Source organism: Thalassophryne amazonica, chromosome 4 (genome assembly GCF_902500255.1).
Source record: "Thalassophryne amazonica chromosome 4, fThaAma1.1, whole genome shotgun sequence".
NCBI classification, from domain to species: domain Eukaryota; kingdom Metazoa; phylum Chordata; class Actinopteri; order Batrachoidiformes; family Batrachoididae; genus Thalassophryne; species Thalassophryne amazonica.
In genome coordinates, this window is record NC_047106.1 from 62290929 (window position 1) to 62317266 (window position 26338).

At 38.6% G+C, this 26338-nt stretch overlaps 1 protein-coding gene across 2 annotated transcripts in view; it reads left to right on the forward strand.

Moving 5' to 3' along the window:
• The first annotated feature begins 4658 nt into the window (after positions 1-4658).
• ilvbl (ilvB (bacterial acetolactate synthase)-like) overlaps positions 4659-26338 on the forward strand; it is a 54708-nt gene continuing 33028 nt past the window's right edge. The window contains exons 1-4 of one of the 2 annotated variants that reach the window (XM_034167992.1): positions 4659-4716; positions 22840-23041; positions 24463-24590; positions 24700-24950. In XM_034167992.1, the coding sequence (XP_034023883.1) occupies positions 4696-4716; positions 22840-23041; positions 24463-24590; positions 24700-24950 (602 nt within the window). In that variant the 5' untranslated portion in view covers positions 4659-4695. Of the gene's footprint in view, positions 5090-22839; positions 23042-24462; positions 24591-24699; positions 24951-26338 lie in introns of both variants that reach the window. The other variant, XM_034167991.1, reaches the window with a different exon arrangement.

Below are 26338 nucleotides of genomic sequence, written 5' to 3' on the forward strand. Positions count from 1 at the left end.
GCTCTGTAAAATTTTGTAAAAACCTTGTAACTGTTAGAATGTCCTATGCAGAGGGTCACCCCTCTGAGTCTGGTCTGCTTGAGGTTTCTTCCTCAATATTATCTGAGGGAGGTTTTCCTTATCACTGCCACTTGTGTGCGACAGTGGTAAGGGGTTGGTAAGGTTAGACCTTACTAGTGTGAAGCGCCTTGATGCAGCTTTGTTGTGATTGGGTGCTATATAAATGGAATTAATTGAATTGAAGCACTGTGAATACTTTCCAGATGCACTGTATACAATTGCTCAAAGTAGCTGACCCAATGTAACAGTACAGCAGAGGCATCTATCAGGACTGAACAATCCTCTACCATAACTGCAATGGGATGTGGTGTAGCTCTGGAGAAACAAAGTACTTTGATTCCTCTGTAAGCGGGTCAAGGGTCACTGGATCTCTGATGATGTGTCATCTGATTAGATTCCTCTAACAAGCACATCCTTGTTCATTCTCAAGGCCATCACAGCCCGCTTTCTCAGCTCTGTGTACATCACGCCATGTACTACGACTCCTCTGGATGATTAGAGTGCCCTCAGAAATGAAACACCTCCTCCTATGGACACTGGCTAATACAATCCTCATCACCTTTCAGGGTCCGATTGCGGAAGAACTCCTACAACCTATTCAGATCACCAGTTGTGTCCATGACTGCAAGTCCTTTAGCCAAATTGCATGCAAATTCCTGAGAAACAGTCTGATCTTGAACTCTGGCCAGATTTAATTTGGGCACTAAGCAGGCAGTACCCTGCAATACTTCAAGTGAATCCTCAGGGAAGCTACAATAAACATGTGGTCGGAATTCACAAACCGCTGTAAACCTGAATGCTCAAATTAATTAAATACATTAAGTAGTGTAAACTCAAAGTCTAAAATAGCCCTTCTACATATTTAAATATTTCAAGTTACACAAACCACCCACAGATATCTGGCCACTTCCACGTGTTCGCATTTCAGACAGTAGTGCCACCACAATGCTGAGTTTTCCAAGCTCCCTCGACAGCAGTGAAAGATGGTCATCCTTGCTGATTGAAAGGATTTTCTAGGTGCCCACCTGCATGAGCCACATTAGGTTTGGACCTGGGAGCCACCCCTCAGTACCACACCAGCTGTCATCCTCCAAAGACAAGACCCTTGGTGCTCTGGTGGTTTCTTCTTCTCGGGAGATGAGGCTCCAGATGGCTTTCCCCTCATCACCTTCATAATGTGCACTGCTTTCCGATGAAAGGCAGCGGCAGAGTTACTCCCACAAGAAGCAGAAACAGGAATCTTTCTTTTTTGCTTTGTAATTGCAGTTGAATCCATAAATAACTGAACAGTGGCACAACTTTTGTCAGTTTACTTCTGTACACTACCACTGTAGATCTAAAATGAAATGATCAAGATGTGCTTGTAGTGTAGACTTTCATCTTTAATTCAACGGATTGAACATAAATTTTACATTATTCAGAGAATACAGCCATTTTTATAGACATTTCTATCATTTTCAGAGTCCATAGGTAATTCGACTAACAAATATAAGGATTATTGTTCATAGAAATCATCACATCACATTTGCAGCCAATTTTCTTGAGATGGACACATAGACATTTCCAAGTCAATGAATACGTATTGGGCTTGATTTACATCAATTATTAAAAAATATGAATTATATATTGTTATAGTAGAGAATCACTTAGGATTCTCCCTCTTTTACTTTGGGTCACCACAGCAAATCTACATGTTGAGATGGCACATGTTTTACACCAAATGCCCATCCTGGTGCAACACCACATTACATGGTGAATGGGCATGAGTGGTTTGGAACCAAGAACCATCATCTTTGGAAACAGGTACATGAATCGCTTGGCCACCATGCTGCCCCAACAGTATATATACTGTTGGGGAGCCATTTTATTAAAACATGAAATTTCAGTCACCGTCTATTGTTTCTACTTATGGGCATGATGCTATTATATCCACACAGATACACAACACAGCCTTAATCAATATCAACAACAGTAATTATAATAAATGGACTGCATTTATTTAACACTTTCCCATCTGATGCAGCCCGTGAGACCGCTTTACAATGATGCCTCATGTCCACACAGACGCACGTCAGGGTGCTGCCATGAAACACCATCAACAACATACTGGGAGTAATTTGTGGATTAAGGACCTTATTACTATTAGTATGACTACTACTTCTACTACTACAATTATTAATAATAAAAATAAAAACAAGAGCAATCCAAGGTTTCTGATGTCCGCCAATCTGGACCCAGATCCCTCCAAAATTCTCCATGCCCTATCCACCATCCTCCATACCCTGTCACAAGCCGTGCAGTAGTTTTGATGTAATTCTGCTAAAAGTCAAACAGACAAATAAATAAAGGTCTTAGAAAAATGATCTCTGATATTGCTTGGGCAGAGTGAAATATAAATGCCTATGATAAATACCCAACGGAACAGCAATCCAATTTACAGCTGATTTAATGTGATGTCTGTGACACACTGGCAACACTCTGTGATCCTGTGACAGTTGATCAAGTTGCAGTGTACTTTTCTTTCTTCTCCTCAATACTTACTTTGTGTCCTTCCTCACTGGCACAATAAACTCATAAGACACAATAATATTTGGAACAACAGTAATATCATTGTATTGTTGCTGTAGTTGTTCTGTTGTTATAATTAAAAGCTGTACGACAGCTGTAGCAATAATAATTTCATCTATTTGGCACTTTCAAAAGCAATTGTTAAACGCTTCACAAAATCAATTTCAGAAAAAAATTAATAGAAAACAATGTTAACATAATCATTAAAACACAAATAGAAGCAAAATGCAATTCACTTGGCAATTCAATTCATTTATACAGTGCCAATTCTTAACATAAGTCACCCCAAAGTACTGCATAGTGCTTACCCATCCCATGAGCAATACACTAGTGAAAGGATGGAAAAAACGTCAGAAACCTCAGTCAGTTCCGTCTCAGTGGGGCTGTGGCAGCCGTGTACAGTTCAGTCTTCATGATGACAGATGGCTCAACAACCAGGAGCTTCAGATTAGAATTCCAGCGACACAGACTACATTGGTCGATCAGTGATTATACTGATGTTCGATCAGTGATTGAAATGGAAAATCCCCAGTTCTCACCCCACCACTGATGAATCTCCAGGCAAAAATGTAAAAACCATTTCATAATTTCATGGGGGGCGCTGATGCCTATCCCAGGAATCATAATAATCATAATAATAATAGTAACAATACATTTTATAACCCACAAATATCCTTTTGCAGCAGTAATGTGACTTTTTTATGCTTTTTCCAATGATGGTGTTGAATGATGATACCTTGTCACTGTTCAATATGTTACATTTGTGTGATCAAACAACAGCAACATCTGGGTTTTTTCCAAAACTTTATTTCAACAAATATAAACATAAACAGGAAACAAATAAAAGACAAGGCCACAGTAACATTAACTGTATTATCATAAATAGAAAGATATAGAAAATAAAAATAAAATATATTGTACAATAACAAAAGTAAAGGTGTTTTTTTAAATATTAATTCTATTTAAAAAGTTTGTTATAGAAATTTACAGTTTTATGGCATTTTGGGAGAGTCAATAGCAACATCTACTGGTGTGCCTTGTTTGGTCGCTTTAATGACAAATACACATTTGGCCACGCCTTCATGTGTTTTTCATTTGTTTTTCATTGGCCCAAAGTGTTGTCCGTCAAGACGCTGAACTATATATACACACACACTCACACACACAAGCACGTAAGCACATACAAACACATTCGCGCGCGCGCACACACACACACACACACACACACACACACACACACACACACACACACACACACACACTGCTGGGTCAAGTTTACCACAACACGCCCTCCCGGTAATCAAAACGCATTTTCTTTCACAATAATAATGATAATAATAATAATAAAGTGATTTGAAAGATGAAGCAAAATAACCGGACCAGGACAAGTGGCAGAAAAATAATTAATTGATTTTTATTTTTATATTATTCTGCAGAAATGTCAGACACCCTAAAATTTTGATACACGTGTAGTATCCGATTTATTATTGTTCGTGGCTCAAACATCGCTCATTGGCTGGCTGTTGCCAGAGCGCCGCCATCTTGGTTAGCGTCTAACAACCAGACAATATAAATCGATGGACATGATCAATGTTTTCAAGAGAGTTTCACCATAAATCCTCTATTTTCTGTGCTGTTACATTTATTCAAACTCAGTCCCACATTTGTACAGCCAATATTTGTCAAAAGAGCCAGCTTGCTGTGAATTTGTTAGTCCCAGTCCAGATGTTGGGAAGCAAGATAGAAAATAATACCATCAGTCAAGCACACTATGTCTGCCACGACATTCTAGTCTGATCCTTAATTAATGTCATTATGAAGTTAAGTTAAAGATGGGAAATAATCAGGGGTGAATATAAGAGCTTCATATTAAAGATATTAATATTAAAGACTGCTCTAAACCCACCTGTGGCGACGCTTTTACGGAGCGCTTCAGGGGTGGTCATCCTGTATATATATGAATGTGCACAACTTGAGGGAACGTTGCCTCTTTGCTTTTATTTTGAAAATAAAGTAGGCAGTACAGAAGACTTCTGAGTAACTTGACGCCTGTGAATATTTCCGCTAATGTTCCAGCCTCTACAACCGGTACAGTAGAAAATAAAGTGTTCCATAGTTTCAAGTTAAAAGATTCAGTTACGTCTCTCAGTATTTGGATATTAATTTTATTTTTTCCTTCATGTCTCAGCGAACGACATAGCCGAGTTACGACTTTTCACATGGTTGTGTTGATGTTGACGGTCGTTGCGCGGATAGCTTAGCCTGACTGATAAAGTGCAGCATAGGTTTGAGTTTTGCGCTGAATTAGACGTTTTTTCTCGGACTGACTTTTTTAAATAAGTGCTTCTTTACGACAATGGAACATTTCGTAGTAGGTGTTGGATTCTGTGTGAGTATTATGCTGAGTGGGCTTATTTTCACAGCCCATAAACTTGGTTTATTCTATCAACTGTTTCACAAGGTGAGTTACCTTTTTAACGTGCCTACGTTTTCATCTTTTAAATAAACACCGTATGTATTTTCTGTCCCCTTAATATGAGCTTCGTTCCGAAGGCTGCAGCGGGTGAAAGGGCATTTCGACCTCTTAAAGGGGAACTTTGACCCGCTTTGTGATTTGACAAAGGTTTTCGCGCGTCATCTTGGGTTCGATGTTCAATGTCCTTTATTCAACCAGAAAAAAAACAAAACTCGTTTAGAGTTTTACAAAGATGTGGCACACACATTGAATACCACAACCTGTTTATTTAGAAATGCCACAATGCACTTTAAGATCAGTACCTGTTGTTTACTGCCTATTTGATTGGCTCGCTAGCTTACGCAACAGGTATGTCCATTTTGGGGGGACAAATTCTGAATTTTTGAGGATTACATGTGGGGTGCCACAGGGTTCAGTCTTTAGGCCGTTACTGTTTCTGTTGTATATTAATGATATAGGTTTGGTTTCCAAGTCTGAGATGTATTTTGTTTGCTAATGATACAACTGTGTTTGGTAGTGGGGGATCATTTGGGACAGCTCCTGGACATTTGAAGAGGGAACTACAAAAATGTAAATACTGGTTTGATTCAAATAAATTATCACTTAATTTGGGTAAAACAAAATGTATTATATTCGGAAATAAGCCCAGGAACTTAAGTAGAAACTTATTGAATGATGCTGAAATTGAAATAGTAACCGAAACTAAGTTTCTTGGAGTTGTTATCGATGATAACTTAAGTTGGAAAACTCATATAAATTATGTTAAATCCAGAATGTCAAACGTTATCGCAATTCTGTATAAAGCACAATACTTCCTCTCCCAGCATTTGGGCGATTCCATATGTGTCGTATGGGACATTCAGAGATGCATTTCCAGCCTGGTCAGACAGTGTTAGAGCAAGTACCTACATTTGGGGTGCAGATAGGTTGTGATACCACTGGGCAATATTGCCTTGTGCATACTTTTGATCAGAAATGTTTTTGGGGGGAAACAGGCAAGAAAAATCAAACATGTCGTACGGGACACAGAAAATTGGTAAAATTCTTAACAGTAAATAGGGACTGCAGATGTAAATTAGCTTTAAGCTAACTCTGGTACAATGCATCAAATGGAAACATTTATGTTTTTTATTGTACATGGTCCCTTTTATAATAAAAATTAATAAAAAAAAATTCAACACAAAAAGTCTGCGAGTTGAACGGAGACAGATTCATGTAATCATGCTGGAAATGTTTCCTAGAGTCTGAAAAGAAGCCAAATGAAACCTTTTCTCATATAAAACTATTTTTTATTAAATGCAGAAACTTTACAAAAGTACAGGGCAGTGTGTCGTGCGGGACATCGTAAATGTGTCGTACGGTACGCTTTGAAAAATGGTACGGTTTATCCCAAAACAGTTCTATAATCTGTCATTTCAGTAAAGGTTGTTGCAGCATATGCTGTAGAATATCTAAATGACTGATTTTGTGCTTGATAAATTATCTTATTACCATGTGTGGAGGAAAACTGAGGTTGTATGTCGTACAGCACATAAGAATGTGTCGTATGGGACAAATGACTTAACATGTATGTTACAAGGCTACAAATACCTTAATCCTAGCAGGTTTTCAAGCAACGTACATTTTTAATACAATGGTCTTAAATCTAGAATAGAAAATACTTTGTTTTTGGTAAGAAGATAGATAATTATGGGGATGGGATATCCCCATAATTAATCCTATCGTCATGTCTTCCGAAGAGGAAGCAGAGACTGGGGACTCGGAGGCGGACTCATCCATCACCCAGGCCGAAGTCACTGAGGTGGTTAGAAAGCTCCTTGGTGGCAAGGCTCCTGGGGTGGATGAAATCTGTCCTGAGTACCTTAAGTCACTGGATGTTGTGGGACTGTCTTGGTTGACACGCCTCTGTAACATCGCATGGCGGTTGGGGACAGTGCCTCTGGATTGACAGACTGGAGTGGTGGTCCCTCTGTTTAAGAAGGAGGACCGGAGGGTGTGTTCCAACTACAGGGGGATCACACTTCTCAGCCTCCCTGGTAAGGTCTATTCCAGAGTACTGGAGAGGACAATTCAACTGATAGTCGAACCTCGCATTCAGGAGGAGCAGTGTGGTTTTCGTCCTGGTCGTGGCACACTGGACCAGCTCTACACACTCCATCGAGTGCTCGAGGGTTCATGGGAGTTCACTCAACCAGTCCACATGTGCTTTGTGGATCTGGAGAAGGCGTTCGACCATGTCCCTCGGGGCACCCTGTGGGGGGTGCTCCGGGAGTACGGGGTCTGGGGTACTTTGCTAAGGGCTATGTGGTCCCTGTACGACTGCAGCAGGAGCTTGGTTCGCATTGCCGGTAGTAAGTCAAACCTGTTTCCAGTGCATGTTGGCCTCAGCCAGGGCTGCCCTTTGTCACCGGGTTCTGTTCATTATCTAGGATGTAGAGGGGGTCTGGTTTGGGAACCACAGAATCTCATCTCTGCTGTTTGCAGACAATGTGGTTCTGTTGGCTTCGTCAAATCAGGTCCTTCAGCGTGCACTGGGGCGGTTTGCAGCCGAGTGTGAAGCGTCCGGGATGAAAATCAGCACCTCCAAATCCGAGGTCATGGTTGTCGACCGGAAAAAGGTGCCTTGCCCTCTTCAGGTCGGTGGAGTGTCCTTGCCTCAAGTGGAGGAGTTTAAGTATCTCGGGGTCTTGTTCACGAGCGAGGGACGGATGGCGCGTGAGATCGACAGAGGGATCGGTGTAGTGTCTGCAGTGATGCGCTCGCTGTATCGGACCGTCGTGGTGAAGAGAGAGCTGAGTAGGGGGGCAAACTCTCGATTTACCAATCGATCTACGTTCCGACCCTCACCTACGGTCATGAGATTTGGCTCATGACCGAAAGAATGAGATCGCGAATACAAGTGGCCGAGATGAGTTTCCGCCGCAGGGTAGCTGGGCGCTCCCTTAGAGATAGGGTGAGGAGCTCGGTCACTCGGGAGGAGCTTGGAGTCGAGCTGCTGCTCCTTCACGTCGAAAAGAGCCAGTTGAGGTGGCTCGGGCATCTTTTCCGGATGCCCCCTGGACGCCTCGCTGGAGAGGTGTTCTGGGCACGTCCCATCGGGATGAAGCCCCGGGGAAGACCCAGGACACGCTGGAGGGACTGCGTCTCTCGGCTGGCTTGGTAACGCCTCTGGGTTCTCCCAGAGGAGCTGGGGGAGGTGTGTGTGGATCGGGAGGTCTGGGCGGCTTTGCTTGAGCTGCTGCCCCCGCGACCCGACTCTGGATAAAGCGGAAGAAAATGGATGGATGGATGGACAGATGATTATAACTTGAATTCTTAGACAAAATGTGAACATGAGAACAAACAAACAAGATTTTAAAAATCTATGAAAAACTCAGCTTTCATTGTCTACCAGTATTATGGTATGTCAAAGCTACACATAAGCCCCTTTCACACTGGGGCTGCTTCGAGTTGCTTCATGTAGCGTCATGACGACGCAGGAATGTCTGCGTCAGGTGTGTGCAGCAGGGGAGGCAGAAAGGAGGTAAGGACACAGCTTACAGGTCCTCTGCACAGAGAAATCAGAGTGCACAGTTTGGCTGCAGCCAAACTGTGCACTCTGATTTCTCTTCTAGTTTATATGTGTTCTTGTGCTGAGCTGCAGATCTGCGCTCTGACTTCTATTATAGTTTATCTTTCTTCCTACGGCAGTGAGCTACGTACGCACGTGCGCACATCCATGCGTGTGCCAATGAACAGTCCGTTTGTAAATGTGGAGATGTCTGGAGTTATACTTGATGTGGACATGTCCTCTGGCAATCAGTCTGTGAGCAGGACTTATGTCCTTTTTTGTCCTTTATTTAACACGATTATGAGAGAGTTTAAGGGGAGAGCGAGGAGCTGCAGCAGCCAGTCTTTTTTTTTTTGTTTATTGTTCACATGTGCGCGCAAACGAACCGTTTGTAAGTGGACTGGAGATGTCTGGACTTTTTACTGGATGTGGACATGTCCTGTCTCTGGCAATCAGTCTGTGAGCAGGACTTTTATGGACTTTATTTAAACACAGTTGTGAAAGAAGAGTGAGTAGCTGCAGCAGCTGTCAGGCTGCAATCAGCATTTTTTTTCTGTGCTCTTTTTGAGCGTGTAGTTTTACTGCATTGTGTACACGGTATAAAAACAGTCCTTCCTGATTTATACTTCGGGAACAATGGAACACAGCAGGAATCATAAATTGGCATTGGGTAAAGTTGTATTGTGAGGGTGTGGCTTCCAGTCATGTTGAGTAACGTCATGTTGCTTTGACTTGCGCTGAAACCACTTAATTTCTGCATCCTGTGCTCGATGCAGAAAAAGTTAAACATGTTTAATTTTTGGCGTCCGATTCGCTTCGTCCTTTGTGTCCCTCGTGCTCTTCTGGCGTTGAGCTACATCATCTTGGCACTGAAATGCTGCTTCCACGTGGCGCCGTCATGATGCCGCACAACTCGAAGTGCGCCTGGTGTGAAAGGGGCTATAGACCTACCTTGCGTGTAGGGATGTGAATCTTACAACAACTCACGATTCAGTTCGATTCCGATTCTTGGGGTGATGATTTGATTCAGAATCGATTTTCGATTGAAAGAGCTCTGAGAAATAGTTATATTAGTTAAAATATGTTTATGTTTAAGAAAATGCAGCTTTACAAGGTTAACCAAGTGATTCTAAAGATGTAAATTTACTTTTCTGCTTTGCTCGTTCGGAGTTGGCTGGCAGTTTAGCGAAGCGCTGGTCAGTAGTCGGCAGAGACCGCTGCTCCCCTCTTTTAGCTCCGGGTGATGGCGTCACATGTGGGCTTCCGGATTTGAAGTGTTTCCGAAGTACTTGACTTTCATTTTGCAAATTTTGCACACTGCATAAGTCATGTCAAGCTCCTTCTGATGCAGCAAATAATAAAATCCAAAATGCGCTCAAACATTTGCCTTCAGCAAACACGGTGGTGGCTGAATTAGCTCTTTGTCCGCCATGCTAAGCTGCAGCTCACAAATGTTTGAAGCACGCCGGACCCCCCGCCCCCACGGGGAAGCTGTAGTACGGAGGCCTTGCCTGACAAACAGTACACGCAGCAAGTAATCAAGAAAATGTTTAAATAATTGCTTTTTAAAAATCGATTCTTGGACATTATGGATCGATTCAGAATCTTAATAAATAAGAATCACGATTTGGACGTGAATCGATTTTTTTTTTCGGCACCCCTACTTGCTTGGCCTACTCATCACCCATGGTTATCTGTTAGCTTTTGCAAGTGTATTTGAATTGGTGAGAAACTGCTTCTGCAAAGACTTGAAAATCCATGACTGAGTGTGATGTGTCGTACGAGACATCTTTTAAAAGCCAATTATACAATAATTAATTAAAATAATTAACTAAGGCTACGTCAAATGAATAGTTATTGGCCAAAGTTAGAGAATCTGTAGTTGTAAGCTTTGGTCTTGAAAAATGAGATGTGGGGAATTTTTTTTTTTTAACATTTCTGTATGTCGTACGGGACATGACCCCAAACCCCCCATTGAATATGACAATTTCTACCAAATGCAGTGAAGTCACATGATCAGGGGGTGGGGTGGATATAGCCAGTGCCCTCCCCTATTGACTAATAACAATGAAAAAGCTGCAGCACTTAACTGTTAAAAATGTGGGACAACAAGGTACAATAATCTTATATTTCAGAATTTGAGAAAAATTCAAAATTCTGTGATTTTGCCCCAAAATATCCAATTCCTGGTGACTGGCAGGAAAAAAATCTATTTGGTCTTTGAAGCTTAATTATTTAAGCACACAATGCATCAGTCATCACTTATTTTTGAGTAATTTTTAAATTAACATTTTTTTACCTTCTCATGTAGAATCACCCATTTGTTGGTTACGCTGTATCATTCATTGCCTGTCCCATACATGACCTACTGCATTGAGGTTTGGGGAAACACATACAAAACAAATACAAACCCAGTATTTCTGTTTAAAAAAAAAAGCTACGAGTTATAAGTAAAAACCATATTGTGAGCCAACAAACCCACTGTTTGCTTGTGTAGTACACATTTTGTAATTTTGGGACTTGGTTGATTATATTACGATACAGACCATGTATAAAGTTAAAAATAAACTCTTGCCTCAACATATTCAGGAACTGTTTAAAATGAGGGAGTCCTGTTATCATCTGAGAGGAACATTAGTATTTGACAGCTTAAAGATTCAAACTACTGTAAAAAGTCACTGCATCTCTGTAAAAGGTGTTAAAATCTGGAATAATTGTTCTGATAGTATTACATTATCTGTTACTTTGGCTGCCTTGAAAAGACTTTATAAAAACAATATAATTACTTATTATAGTACGATAAATTAGGTTAACTGACTTTGTTACTGTTCTTCTGTTTTATCTGTGCGTTATACTGCTGTTTGTTCTGCTGTGTACAGATATTTTCATTTACTGATTAATCTTTTTTGTCTCTGCTTGTCTTTCTTGTCTTTTTTTTTTTTTCTTTTTTGGTATTTGTTGTTATGGGTGTACATATACAATGAGGAAAATAAGTATTTGAACACCCTGCGTTTTTGCAAGTTTTCCCGCTTAGAAATCATGGAAGGGTCTGAAATTTTCTTCTTATGTGCATGTCCACTGCACTGTAAAAAAAAAAAATAAATAAATAAAATTTATGGTAAAATACCGGCAGCTGTGGTTGCATTTACCGCAAAAAATATGGGGAATCCGTACAAGACAAAACGGTATGTCGGTAAGGTAACCGTAAATTTTACTGTAGAGAATATATTTTTCCACTGGAAATCATTGTAAAAAAAAAATAAAAAAATTGTAAGACCATTATACTGTAATTTTCTGTAAAAAAAAAAAAAAAAAAAAAAAAAAATTCCCTAGATTTTTACAGTTAGCAGCTACCGTCCTTTTGACAGTAATTTATTGTTAATTTAACAGGAATACAATAAACCCTGTTATGGTAAATAACTTTAAAAATGACAGAAATATGGTAAACCTTATTAAAGTCTATGTCAGTGAAAAATACTGTAAAATTGTAAAACAAATTACAACATTTTATTTTGACGAGTTAAATTTCACAGTAAATTTCTGGCAACCACAGCTGCTGGTATTTTACCATTAAAAATGCAGTGCAATACATGAGAAACACAAGTGGTATACCGTAGGTTTTACATTAGCAACTACTAAGTCAAAAAAAACTTTTAAAGGCACCCATATTTGAACTAAGCTACAGATTAACACTAAGAATTAGCAAGAAATGTTTCATAACATCAGTATTACAGACTGAACAGATCATATTAATTGTCTGTATACCCACCCACAAAGTAGCGCAGATCTTGAGGATACAGAATATCCATATAAATGACTGGTTGTCCAAGGTGGAATGAATAAACTGAAACAAATTTGCCCCTGACTGATCGAGTAATGAGTCGCTGAGTCTGGCCTTGGTTCAGGAAAGCACTCACATGGAGTGGAGTTTCAAATGCACATGATGATGTACATATAAGCTCTGCTGGAGGACTCGAAAGTTGTCCATCAGGTGTTCACTTTGAACTGGTACGATCCTCTCTGCAGCAAAAAATGGACACATATTTTTAAAGGTTTGGTCAATGCAGTGCCCAGAGACTAACAAAAACTTAAGTCAAAATATGCTGCCATGATACGATTCCTTAACCCTCAGGGGATATCAAGGACATTTTTGTCCTTTCAGGCAAATTTTTGCTTAAAATTTAGTCCTAACTTTCATTGTGTTACTCCATATGGAATGATATTAGGTTTTCTTAAAGAATATGCCTCAAATTCAAATTTGAACTTTTTTCCAGAGGTCAATGGTTAACTGGGGCCAAATTTACATCCCTTTGCAGACATGATGTCCTTGCCCAAAACTGCTGTAAAAACAGAATCAATTATTATTTTTTATTCTTTTTATTGCTCAAATCATTCAATCAACTTCAGTCCCAATTAAAACTACTAAATATTCAATTATTTGTCTTAACTCTTTAAATGCCAATTTTTTAAAATGATAAATATAATCAAGCATTCAATGATTTTTGGGTTACACTTTTGAGAAGAAAGAGTAAAATTTGTCTTTTTCACTGTAAACCATGAGATGGGACATTTTTACCATTGTCTATCTATGGATAAACCCTAGTGATTTCTTAATGGTAAAAACAACTACAAACGTAGTGTAGCAGTGCCATTTTCCACTTTGCCTGAAATCAGTTTTAAATCAGCATTGGATGTATCAATATAAACATTTATCGTCCATGTTGCAACTGTTTTGTAAACCACAATCATCACTCAGAATCACAATGAACATTAGAAGATAGATAAGGGATAGACAGCTCAACACTGAAGTTAATGAGCAGTTTTAAGCATTCGTAGGCAAGGACATTTATATCTTCTGATGACCTCAAAGGCTCGTACATTATGAATCTGACTCTGCGACAAAAATAAAAACAATGCATGTTTTTTTTAACCAATCGTAAGTAGAACAGCCCTCTATCATTTCTTATATTTAACCCATTTTTGTAGTTTCTTTCATGATAAAAACAGTGTCACCATGTAATTACATTGGAATGTAAAGGGTTAAAATAAATAATTAAATCTTTGGCAGTTTGGATTAGGACTGAAGTTAATTAAATGATCTGAGCAAAAAACTAACTAAAAATATTAACCGGTTATGTTTTTATAGCAGTCTTGAGGGAGGACATTAATGTCCTCTGATGACCTCAAAGGGTCGTAAATTATAGCAACCCACAAGAGTTAAGTTTGCAGGTCTTAAATCCATTTACATAAAAGTGATACATAGACTCAACACAACCCAAAACACAATAACTGTTATTTGGAAAACAGTGTATCAAGGTTTACTATTAATTTATCATGGAACTTGAAGTTAATGATTCAATAAGGTTGTAAAAAGATCTAGTTACTGTCATTAAATCTATATTTTATACTGTTAGATTCCTTTATTGTATGAAACTGCACACCTGAACAATGAACCTGAGACAGATTGAAGTTTGCATTTTCTGTCTGCCGTTTGCTATAGTGAACAAAATCACTGCTTACCTCTTAGTAAATCTCCAGGTGAAGACTTGACTGAAGACAGGTGACTCTCACACAGACATGGTGCCATGTATAGGGAAACCAAAAAATTTCAATCATCTCCACTTGAACACTCACACGTTCACAATGGGGATTTCACTGTGGACTGACTTGATCCCTTCTTGCATGTGGAAAACACACACAAAAAAAAAGTGAATACAGCAATAAATATTCATACTATGACAATGAGGTTTCTTTCTCATTTCTGAGGGAGTTTTTCCTTAACACTGTCGCCTGTGTGCTTGCCCTAGGTTGGTAAGGTTAGCCCTTACTTGTGTGAAGCACCTTGAGGCAACTCGATTGTGATTTGGCACTATATGAATCAAATAAATTATTATTATGACAATAATAATGAGGCAAGAAATTACTATAATGAAAAGAGCATTTCAGCCAACAGTTGAATTGACAGTTCAGCTTTTGGCTGTTATTTTTCAAGTAACTGTTTATTTAGATCATAGGTGTCAAACTGATTCCAAAAAGGGCCAAGAGGGTGCAGGTTTTCTTTGTAGCCACCATCTCCAGCAGGTGATTTCACTGATGAACATCACTTTGAGCAGGTGAGAAGAGTTCATCAGTGAAATCACCTGGTGGAGTTGGTGGCTACAAAGAAAACCTGCACCCTCTTGGCCCTTTCTGGAATCAGTTTGACACCTATGAATTAGATGATAAGCCTTTATGCAATGACATGATGATTTTCAACTGTTCACTTTAGGTTGGGGTTTATCCAAACTACTTGAAAAATGTTTTTTCTGGTATACGTTAATTAATACAAATCATTTGCATGCCTAACCCTCATACATGATAGCAGAAAGTCCTTCATTTCTGAAAAGGGACATTTTTGTCCCCTTCTAAAACCTCCTGAAATACGCTATGCTATTTTTTTTTCTCATAAATATTTGAATCCACTTCAGTCTTGTTCATAACAAAGCTTTTACTTATTACCACAAAATATAGCCCTTTAAATGCAGTGCATGTGATGACATCAATTACTGATCAAAAGTAAAAATAAAAATCACAATTATATTGGAAAAATTTAAAAATTCAATGTAAGGTGAAATGGAAGGAACAGCTCCCGTAGACATCCATTATAACAAAGGACTGTAATAATCCCCTCCTTAAAAAAAAATCTACTTTGAATTTCATACATTGAACATACAGGCATATAATATCAATAAAAATTAACACTTAAATAGTTCAAACTGGCATCTAAAGGGGTTAAAATTTCAAATTTGGTCGTTATTACCAGGACTGAAGTGGATTAAATTATTTACAAAGAAAAAGGTCTTTAAAAACATTAACATAATATTTTAATACATTTTAGAAGGGGATTCAATTGTCCCTTTTAAGGCTTTGCGCAAATGTTGTTTGCTACACAGTGAAGACAGATGTAACATATGATTTGTGTTTAAAATATGAAAATTATTAAAAAAAAATACACACCTGTATCAAATATGGTGAGGAACTTCAAAAGTCAGATATGAGGGTTAAATGTATTTTTTATTTTTATTTTTTTATGAGAGATAAATTGTTTTTTGTAATAAGTCTAGCTGGATGTTTTCAACCATTCAGTGAGGAAAGATACTGTGAAACAGTTAAGCAAGTGTCAAAATAGTAAAACAAAAATCTACCTACTGGTACAAATAAAGCACCTTTGAACCGCAGGAACAAGTGATTTTTTTTTTTTTTTTTTTTTTTTACTTGACTAAAACAGAGGGACCTCTAATAAGCATCCTCATCAAATCAGCAAAATGTGAAAGAAAAAAGAACAAGTGAAATGTTTTCTTTGTAAAACAAGAAAATAAATGGCAGGTTTCAAACGATTCCAGATTGTTGAGGGACTTTTGGGGCAAATAACCATGCGAGGCAACGGATGGCAGAAACAGAGACAAAGAATAAAAAGAGATTTCCATCTTACACATAATTTGGGTTTTAGCGAAATGAGCAAAGCAGTTTAAGGCAGAACAACCGTGCCTAAATTGAACAGACTGCATATTACAATCATATGGCTAAAGTCCCATTCAATAACATTAAAAGCTAGTCTATCTAAGAGGCCAACATACTAAAATAAGTACTGAATACTTAAACACTTTAAATATTACATTAAAACGCATACCAAAATTATCCAGTCAAGGTTTGATTCCATCTTCAGCATGTTTTTTGGCTGTCATCTTCTTGACACTGGTTTGCCTGCCACTCTCCAAAAACAGAGCTATGTTGTAAAAGGATGGAGAAAAACATTTTAGAATGTTGTTTTTAAAAATAACAGAGTTTTATACAAGTTGAAATCTTATCATTTCCTGAGAGTCACTGGGCCTTTGAATTGTTTCCTTAAGATTGCAGTTCAAATTCAGTGCTTGAAAAGTGAAAGAACAAGACACTTAACTTTTTGCTCATAATAAAAGACTAAATAAGATTTAGACAGCTTAGACACTTTTAGACAACTGTTTAAAATACCAGAGCTCTGCGTGTACTTTACTAACCTTCAAGGAGATTCTCAGGTCTTAGCTGTGTTGCCATCCTTAAACTGTCTAAATCAGAAAACCATGGAAAAAACATCTCAAATGTCACTCTGTTTTATTGTCTTGAAAACATTTTGACTTTTGAACAATCCGTTAGTCAAGTAAACTGTTTCAAGCAAGTACAGGCAAAACATTTTAAAGCATATTCTGGCATAATATAAAATAAATCAAACCTGGTAAAGCTCTAGACATTTAAGTCAATTCCTGACAAATCAATCTCAACCATTTTCAAGAAAACATAAATGATAAAAATGGGGAAAAATACTGCCTCAAAATTAGGGATGCATAATGTTGGATTTCTGCAGATATAATGATATTTTTTTTATTCATTATTGCTATCATTACTGATAGCTATTCTTCTGCTCAAGAGCATAAGCTCTGTACTCGCAAAAGCTGGACTTGTTTCTTTTAGTTTTACAGTACATTTATGCAAGGAACAGATGTAAAACTAGAAAATAAAAACATTTAACTCTTGCAAAAATGAAAACCTTGATTTTTAAATGTACCCATGTAGTTACAAGAAGGTGCATTAATATTTGTGTAATTTGTTGATATTCCTGCTGATATATTTTATGTAAATATCTGCAAAAATTCCAATATCATCGATATGGATATCAAACCAATATTGTGCATCCCTGCTCAAAAAATAAATAACATAAGACATTACAGTGAAAAACTTAAGACTGTTCTTAAGTGATCAAGCCAAAATCCACAATAAACAAGTGACATTCATTTTGCTGATCCTTGCTACTACAAAGTGCTCCATGAAAAACGTCCAAGAACATGTTTCCCGTTAACAAAACTTGACATAAAATAAAGTAATGTAGACACTTTTTGGACTAATATTGCTGGTAAAACCTCAGCCTTCACATTTCAGTTAATCACAACCACCTTAATGTGTCTCTGAACATTTGTTACTTAAATTTACTTATAAACAGAGCAATTCAAATCCTGAAGGGGCAGGAATACAAGACTTAACTATTTACTAATGATGAAGAAAAAAATTAACAGTTTAAATACAATAGGGTAAAATGTATGCCATGAAAACATCCAAAATAAAGTTTTCAATAACAATAGCAATATTTCAAATAAAATATACATTGCTTTAAACATGCAGTGCTTTATAAAACCTAAGCATTAACAGTAAGGTTGAACACAACCTTTTTAAAAATGTCTCTGAATTTAAGTAATTTGAATCCAAAATTGTTTCAGAGAACAGATGCCCAAACCTCTGAAAAGCATGCTAAAAAGAATGTGATACCAAAAACACATGAAATAGTGAACTTCTTAATGTCAGTTGGGAAAACTGACAACACTAAAGAATGCAAACATAATGCAGAATATGGTTAAAAATTAAGGACCAGTAATGCTGACGAATCAGTTTGACATGTCTTTAAATTGTTTCTCACCACTCATGATCAGAGAGGTCTGCAATGAGGGTGAGCACTCTTGGGTTGACATGCAGTCTCTTTTTTTGTTTTTTCAACTTTTGTTCCTTTCTCTGGGTTAATGTTGAAGAAACACTTTGATAAACACAAGAATCAATACTTAACCACTCTATAAAGTAAAAACAAAAAAGTGTAGAAGTACAAAAACAAATAAATTACCTCTGAAGAAACTCAAGTGTGGATCCAAGGCTCACTGGATAGTGAATGTTAAGGCAGTAATAGCTATCAAGCATCAAACAGATTGCAGAGGTGAAGTGGGTTATTTGGTCATTCACAACTTTGTGGTCAATACACAGCATGTACAGCCTCGATACGTAGCATGACGAGCCTAGAAAGAAGATGCAAGTGTAATATAATTACCAGAAACCCCCCTTTACCATCCAGTTGTGTCTTAAAAGTGTGACAGTACATGAATTTAATGTAACATATCCTTAAATTAGGCGTCCGTGTTGGAAACCATTCGGAAGATTCAGACAGCTTTCGGTGGCTTTTCAGTTGAGTGAGTATCCGAGAAATTGTGTAACAGTTGGGCATGTCACAACTTGTCCTGTGAGACTTCCAACACGGACGTGCTTTTTGTTGTGCGCCATGAGCGGCTCTGTCCCGACGCGCGAATTCCTCCGCACGTCTTTCATTACAAAATCTCCTGTAACAGTGGAATGTTCCGCAAAAGTGCTGATGTACACCTCTTCCACAATTTCTCTGGTAGTCAGACGACGTCCCGGATCAACACAGCCTACTCAGTCCTGAGTATCTTCACCGAAAGCCGTCTGAATCTTCCGAATGGTTTCCACCTGGCTGTCTCTCACAGTTTCTGAAAAAATTTGATTCAGCGCTGCTCCAATCGCTCAGCCATTTTCCTGGCAATGAAAATCCGACGAGGGGGGTGGACCAGTGCTCACTCAAAGCCTGCCCACAGGCGAATGACGCAACCGACAGGCGTGAAAAAACTCATGCATGCGCACGAAGGTTCAAGCTTGGCTGATGCAAGCGCACGATTCAAATCCATATAGTTTTTAAAAAAAATAAAAAGGTCAGATAGTTTTCTAACAGATCTCGTATTAATTCACTTTTATTGCACCTTTAACTTTTTTTTTTTTGTGTTTATGATTGCGTGCTTTTGCTATGTTGTTGTTATTGTTTTGTCAGCGCAGGTACAAAAACACTTTTCACTGCATTTTACATATTGTATATTTGCATATGACAAATAAACATCTTGAACATCTCCTTCCGTAATCTTGGCATTGGCCTTTTCCCTCTCTGGAGACACTGGTTCAAGTCTTCGGGGAAATTCTCACATGGAATTTTAAAGTTATCGACCCAGTCTAGAGAAGCCATTGGACGACAGGGCGAGGGAGAAATGTGGAGCACGAAGATGGAGATGATATGCATGCCTGGCTGGAAATTTCCCAGTCCAGTGCTATAAAAAATAATACATTAAATTAATTGTTTTAACATGGTTTGGTCCTTGTTTTTCGTTCTTCACTGTACTTAAATATAACAGAAAAGGGCTGAAAGCCCTTTACAGCCATTGCAGCCACTGTAAATTAAAATTAGTATACTTACTGGTTTGCTTCCATGCAGCTAGCAGTTTTCTTGCTGAACTGGTCTCAGGACAGACTCCAGATCTGACTCATTGATAAACTGCAAGTCCTCAAATTTCTCCACCCCTAATGATTGCAGTGCTTCTATTATAATGTCAAGGACTGAGGTATCCAGGTCCGGCAGTACCTTCGTGATGGAATTTCTTATGTTGTCACTCATTTCAAAGATGTCTGATAAAATAATGTGAATAAATGGAAGTTTACACCAAGTGGCAACTTTGCTCTTAAAATATGAAGTCAATCCTGAAGGGTTTCACTTTTCTCAAGCACTTAAAGCAGCACTATGCAACTTTCAAGTCGTGCTCCCCCTACTGGACATTTGACAATAACAGTTGCAAATTCTCTATAAATTTGTGTTTTATGTTCAACTGAGAGCATCTCGGAGCTTGTAGGTACAGGTGGCTATGTCCTGATCTCACTTTGTGTCACTGTTGCAAAGATATTTGTCAAGAACAGAGCTGTGAGATTGCCACCTTTTGTTTTCTAGTTAGAAATTGGATCTGTAGTCAGAAACCCTCCAGTCTTCTTATAAACCCTTAGATTACATTCAGAAGGACTTTGAAGACAATATATCAAAGGTAAAAATATTACTTGGTGCTGCTTTAAAGCGGGTTGCAGAGGTAACATAAAACTCCAACCAAACTGTTTAAAGAAGATGGTCTTCATAGCAAAAACATGACAAACGCAGCAAGTGCTGACAAGTACACAAAGACAACATCCATGTAAAGTACACTGTTTGGTCAGTATTCACAGCCCAACTACTGTGATAGCACACTGTGTTTCAATGGAACCATTTGGTACCCATACTTCATGTTCATATTTCAAGTTCTCCCAATTAGAAATCATGGAGGGGTCTCAAATTTTCATCTTAGGTGCATGTCCACTGTGAGAGACATAATCTAAAAAAAAAAGAAAATCCGGAAATCACAATATGATTTTTTTTTTAAATAATTTATTTGTATGTCACTGCTGCAAATAAGTATTTGATCCCCTACCAACCAGCAAGAATTCTGGATCACACAGGCCTGTTAATTTTTCTTTAAGAAGCCCTCTTATTCTGCACTCTTTACCTGTATTAACTGCACCTGTTTGAACTTGTTACCTGTATAAAAGACACGTGTTCACACACTCAATCAATCATGCTCCAACCTGTCCACCATAGCCAAGATCAAAGAGCTATCTAAGGATACCAGGGACAAAACTGTAGACCTGCACAAGGCTGGGATGGACTACAGGACAACAGGCAAGCAGCTTGGTAGAAGACAACAACTGTTATGATTATTTATTAGAAAGTGGAAGAAACACAAGATGACTGTCAATCTCCCTCGGTCTGGGATTCCATGCAAGATCTCACTTTGTGGGGTAAGGATGATTCTGAGAAAGCTCAGAACTACACAGGAGGACCTGGTCAATGACCTGAAGAGAGCTGGGACCACAGTCACAAAGATTACATTAGTAACACACGATGCTGTCATGGTTTAAAATCCTGCAGGGCAGCAAGGTCCCCCTGCTCAAGCCAGCACATGTCCAGGCCTGTTTGAAGTTCACCAGTGACCATCTGGATGATCCAGAGGAGGCATGGGAGAAGGTCATGCAGTCAGATGAGACCAGAATAGAGCTTTTTGGAATCAACTCCACTTACCATGTTTAGAGGATGAGAACAACCCCAAGAAAACCATCCTAACCGTGAAGCATGTGGGTGGAAACATCATACTCTGGGGGTGCTCTTCTGCAAAGGGGACAGGACGACTGCACCGTATTGAAGGGAGGATGGATGGGGTCATGTATTGCAAGATTTTGGCAACAACCTCCTTCCCTCAGTAAGAGCATTGAAGATGGGTCGTGGCTGGGTCTTCCAGCATGACAATGACCCCAAACACACAGCCAGGGCAACTAAGGAGGGGCTCCGTAAGAAGCATTTCAAGGTCCTGGAGTGGCCTGGCCAGTCTCCAGACCTGAAGCCAATAGAAAATCTTTGGAGGGAGCTGAAACTCCAAACCTGAAAGATTTGGAGAAGAGCTGTATGGATGAGTGGACCAAAATCCCTGCTGCAGTGTGTGAAAACCTGGTGAAAAACTACAGGAAATGTTTGACCTCTATAATTGCAAACAAAGGCCTCTGTACCAAATATTAACATTGATTTTCACAGGGGTTGAAATACTTATTTGCAGCAGTAAAATACAAATAAATTATTAAAAAATCATATATTGTGATTTCCGGATTTTTTTTTTTTTTTTTTTTTGATTGTCTCTCACAGTGGACATGCACCTAAGATGAAAATTTCAGACCCCTCCATGATTTCTAAGTGGGAGAACTTGCAAAATCGCACGGTGTTCAAATACTTATTTTCCTCACTGTGTGTGTGTGTGTGTGTGTGTGTGTGTGTGTGTGTGTGTGTGTGTGTGTGTGTGTGTGTGTGTGTGTGTGTGTGTGTGTCCTGCTAGTCAGGAGGATATCATTTAATCTGTGCCAGTAAGATAATTGAGCCAACTTCAGTGACAGCTAACTTGAATATTGAAAGCTAAATGACATTTTGACTGAAAAAAAATACAAAAACAAACCCACAGAAAAACGTTGCACTGTAAAATAAAATAGACAATAAGTTGAGTTTTACTTCTGTGTCAGTGGTTGGCGTGGAGGGGAAGTCTTGAAGGGTGGGTCTGTAAATAACATCTGCATGCTCATATGATCCCTTTGAGATCCTTTACCATTTGTTTGCCTCTTCATTTGTTCACATACGAGATTCTTTATACTTTGATGCTATTGTCCAAGCCTGCAATACCAGCTGTTGTTTGTGCACATCACACACAGTGGGTTAAATATAGCCCAGATCTCTATCAGTGCCAGTTGTTCCTCTGTGCTACAGTCAGGTCCATAAGAGATTGGACAGTGACAATTTTTGTAGTTGATTTATTTTTTTTCTCTGTACACCACCATAATGGTGTCAAAATTACAATCAGGATGAGCTTGTAGTCTGAACCGAATGTAACAAAATCTGTATGGACCTCGTTAAGTCTGTCAGGTATCTGAATTGCCTGAAAAATCTGCTTTGCCTTAGACTGAGACAAAAAGTCCACGGCATGGTGGCGAGAGTGTGGCAGAGGTTCTGCGTTCCCATGGAGTAAAGTACGTTTTCACTCTTGTCGGCGGACACATCTCACCCATCCTGGTGGCTTGTGAGAAGGTGGGCATCCGCATTTTGGACACCAGACACGAGGCCACTGCTGTCTTTGCTGCTGATGCTGTGGCAAGACTCTCAGGTGCAAATTCCTCCTAAGTGCATAGAATTGTCTGAATGCATTAAATCAATCACCTTTGAGAGTTTTTTTTTTTTTTTTTTACAAACAGCTTGATTGGATAAAGGACCTGGGTGTGTGTTAGCCTTATTTAGACGTGACTAAACTTGTAATTGCAGACTTGGCCAAATGGGCGTAATAATAGTATTTGGCTCTTTTATTAATGAAAGTGTGCTTTTGTCAGTTGATGAAATTGATATTGTGCAAACTGTCTCACTGACACGTCACACATAACTGGAAAGCAGCCATCTCTGATATTGTCAGTTTGATCTGTATTTTTATTGCTGGGACTTTTCTAATTCCTTGCCATGAGAAAAGCCTGTTCATAGGGTGTGGCACTGCTACACCAGTGGTTCCAAACTGTTTTTTAAATCACTGTTAATCCTCTTGTGACTGGTTAGAATTTTTTTGACTGACCTTTTTAATAGTTTTTTCTTCAATGAAGATTCAAAATTTCAGCTAGAGTTTTGTAGAAAACACATGGGAGACTCACGTTGGTCTCTCTCTTGCACAGTCAGTTTTTGAGAACTGCCAAATCCAGACAGATATACCATACAGTACTATAATGTTTGTATTTCTTAATGATCAGTGTAAATTAAATACAAAACATATTTAGTGATTTGGAAAGCTTCATGGGGCCATCCCCTTGACTTTTCTAAAGAAAACTGGCTGTAAAAGTGATGATTTCCTCTAAATTTATATAAGTTGGCCAACATCTGCCATATACATTTTATGTCTGTATTCATGGTTTCACTATATGAAAGCATTTTTGCTGTTATTCAATAACTTTGAGCATTTTATTAAATATTCTGGGTCTACAAAATTAGCTCTTTGGGGTTTATTTTGAAAGATATTCTAAGTTATGTACTTAGAAATCAGGTGTGCCAATAATTCCTTCCAGGACTGTCAGGGATGGGAACTGAGAACTGGTTCTACTTGAGAAAACCATTCCAATTTTTTCGATCCATCGGAATTGTATGTGACTGATGTTTTCAGTTCATCTTATTAATGCAAGCGCCTTTTTTTCTGACAGTGCCTTGACAGTGCCTTGTTGGAAGGTCATATGTCATAATTTCAGATGTAATGTCATGATGTCAAACTCTACATTTAGCTCCCAGGAAAACAGCCGTATTAATGCTGAAAACCTGTGTAGACCTTGATTTGTACACACAGAAAACTGATTAGGAAATAAGAAAAACAAAAGAGAATCAGACAAATTGGATGATTCAATAAATGTGTTAGATAAAATCTTATCAGTTCCCATCCCTTAGGACTGCAGAGGATCAACAGTTTGAATGGAGTTAAACTTTCTCACAAAGTGAACGGGCAAAGATCAGATTCTGTGTTTTTGAAGATGAGAGCTGTCAGCATTTTGTCTCCTCCAGGCACTATTGGTGTTGCAGCAGTGACTGCTGGTCCAGGCCTCACGAACACTGTGACAGCTGTGAAGAATGCCCAGATGGCTGAATCTCCTGTCCTGCTTTTGGGAGGAGCAGCTGGTACACTTCTTCAGGTTCAACATAATAGTCCTTAGAACAATCGGTTCTGCTTCTGATGCATGCCACACATGGCTGTTTGCAGCTGTCATGTGTAATATGTAAATTATGGTTGTATTCATACAGGGCAGAGGAGCACTTCAAGATATTGATCAGATTTCTCTCTTCAAGCCACTGTGCAAGTTCTGTGCATCCGTCAGGACCGTTAGGGAGATTGTGCCTACCATCAGGAAGGCTCTGGCGATCGCTCAGTCTGGAACTCCTGGTCCTGTTTTCATAGAGTTGCCCATTGACATCCTCTATCCCTTTCACCTGGTTTCCCAAGAGTTGTTAATGAAAAACTCTCCCAAAGGCCTGATGGGAAAAATTGTCTCATGGTATGTTATTAGCATCTCTTGTGTATCTCACACAATGTTGTGTATACATTAATATTATATCCTAAATGGGCAATTCTGTGGTAACGGAATTACAACAGCAGCAAAATCTGGACATATGGCATCTAACCACAACAGATTAGCTCAGATTGTAATTCCGTTACCGTAGAATTGCCCAAATGTCAGGAATACGAGCAGTTGTTGCTGATAACAACAGAAGGATGTGGGTGTAAAAATGCAGTTATGTGAAAGTAACATGCAGATGACCTTTATTTACACTTAAAATTGACAAATTAATGGACATGTTAATATGCTGTGAATTGTATGTACATTGTCATACATAAGCAGCAGTGGCCTTGGATGGTCACCAGACATAGGCTTTGGAAATGGAATACAATGACAAAGAAGCTCTTTTGTGGCTCCAGTGTCAAAGCCACACATATGTTGCGAGAGAGAAGGAAGAAGTGTCTGCTGAAGCTGGATTCATACAAAATCCTGTACTCAGGGTTGTGTGGACTTATGACAAGTTTGTTTGAGTTTTAGAACATACACACTGTGAAATATTCAGAAAATATCAGTTTATTTCTCTGATTTAGCACATTTCTGTGTGTAAACAGCCTCTTTCTCACAGACCCCATTCAGTCTGTGCTAGGGTTGCAGCTAAATGTCATTACCTCCGCCAATGAAGTTGGACAGAGGTTATGTTTTCAGCCCTGTTTTTTGTTTGTGTGTTTGTGAACAGCCTGGAGCCCACAATTTTTCATGAAATTTTTACTGAATACTCATATCCTGATCGGCAAGAACTGATTCAATTTTCAGGGTCATAGGTCAAAGTCAGGAAAGGTCTTGGAATATTGGAAAAATTCCCATGCTTCACATTAAATACATTCAAACATTCATAACTCTTTCAAAAGAAGTCAAACTTCTTTTACATTTGAGACCATTGTGTAGGATGGTATCCTTTATCGACTGACAAAGTTTGAGCTGGATCTGATCCAGATTACAGACTTTGTGGCCATTTAAATGTAACATTGAAAACCCCATTTAATGTATATTTTACATTGTATCTTAATCAAACGTGCCCCAATCACTCTCATATTTCAGTATCAGAATAGCCTTTATTCACCAAGTATCTTCAAAGAATACAAGTAAAGTCCGGTTTGAACTGGACTCTCTCTGTACAAGCATGCATAAATATCCACTAAACACTAAATAATTCACAACAGAAAATATGCAAATAAAAAAATGTGTAAATAAAATATGTGTACAAAAGAGAAACAGACAAACAGATTGAACTTGTCCCTGAGGTTTATGAATCGGTGAGTTTTTTTTTGGCAGGTTAAATTGTTCATCAATCTGATGGCCTGTGGGATGAAACTGTTCCAGTGTCT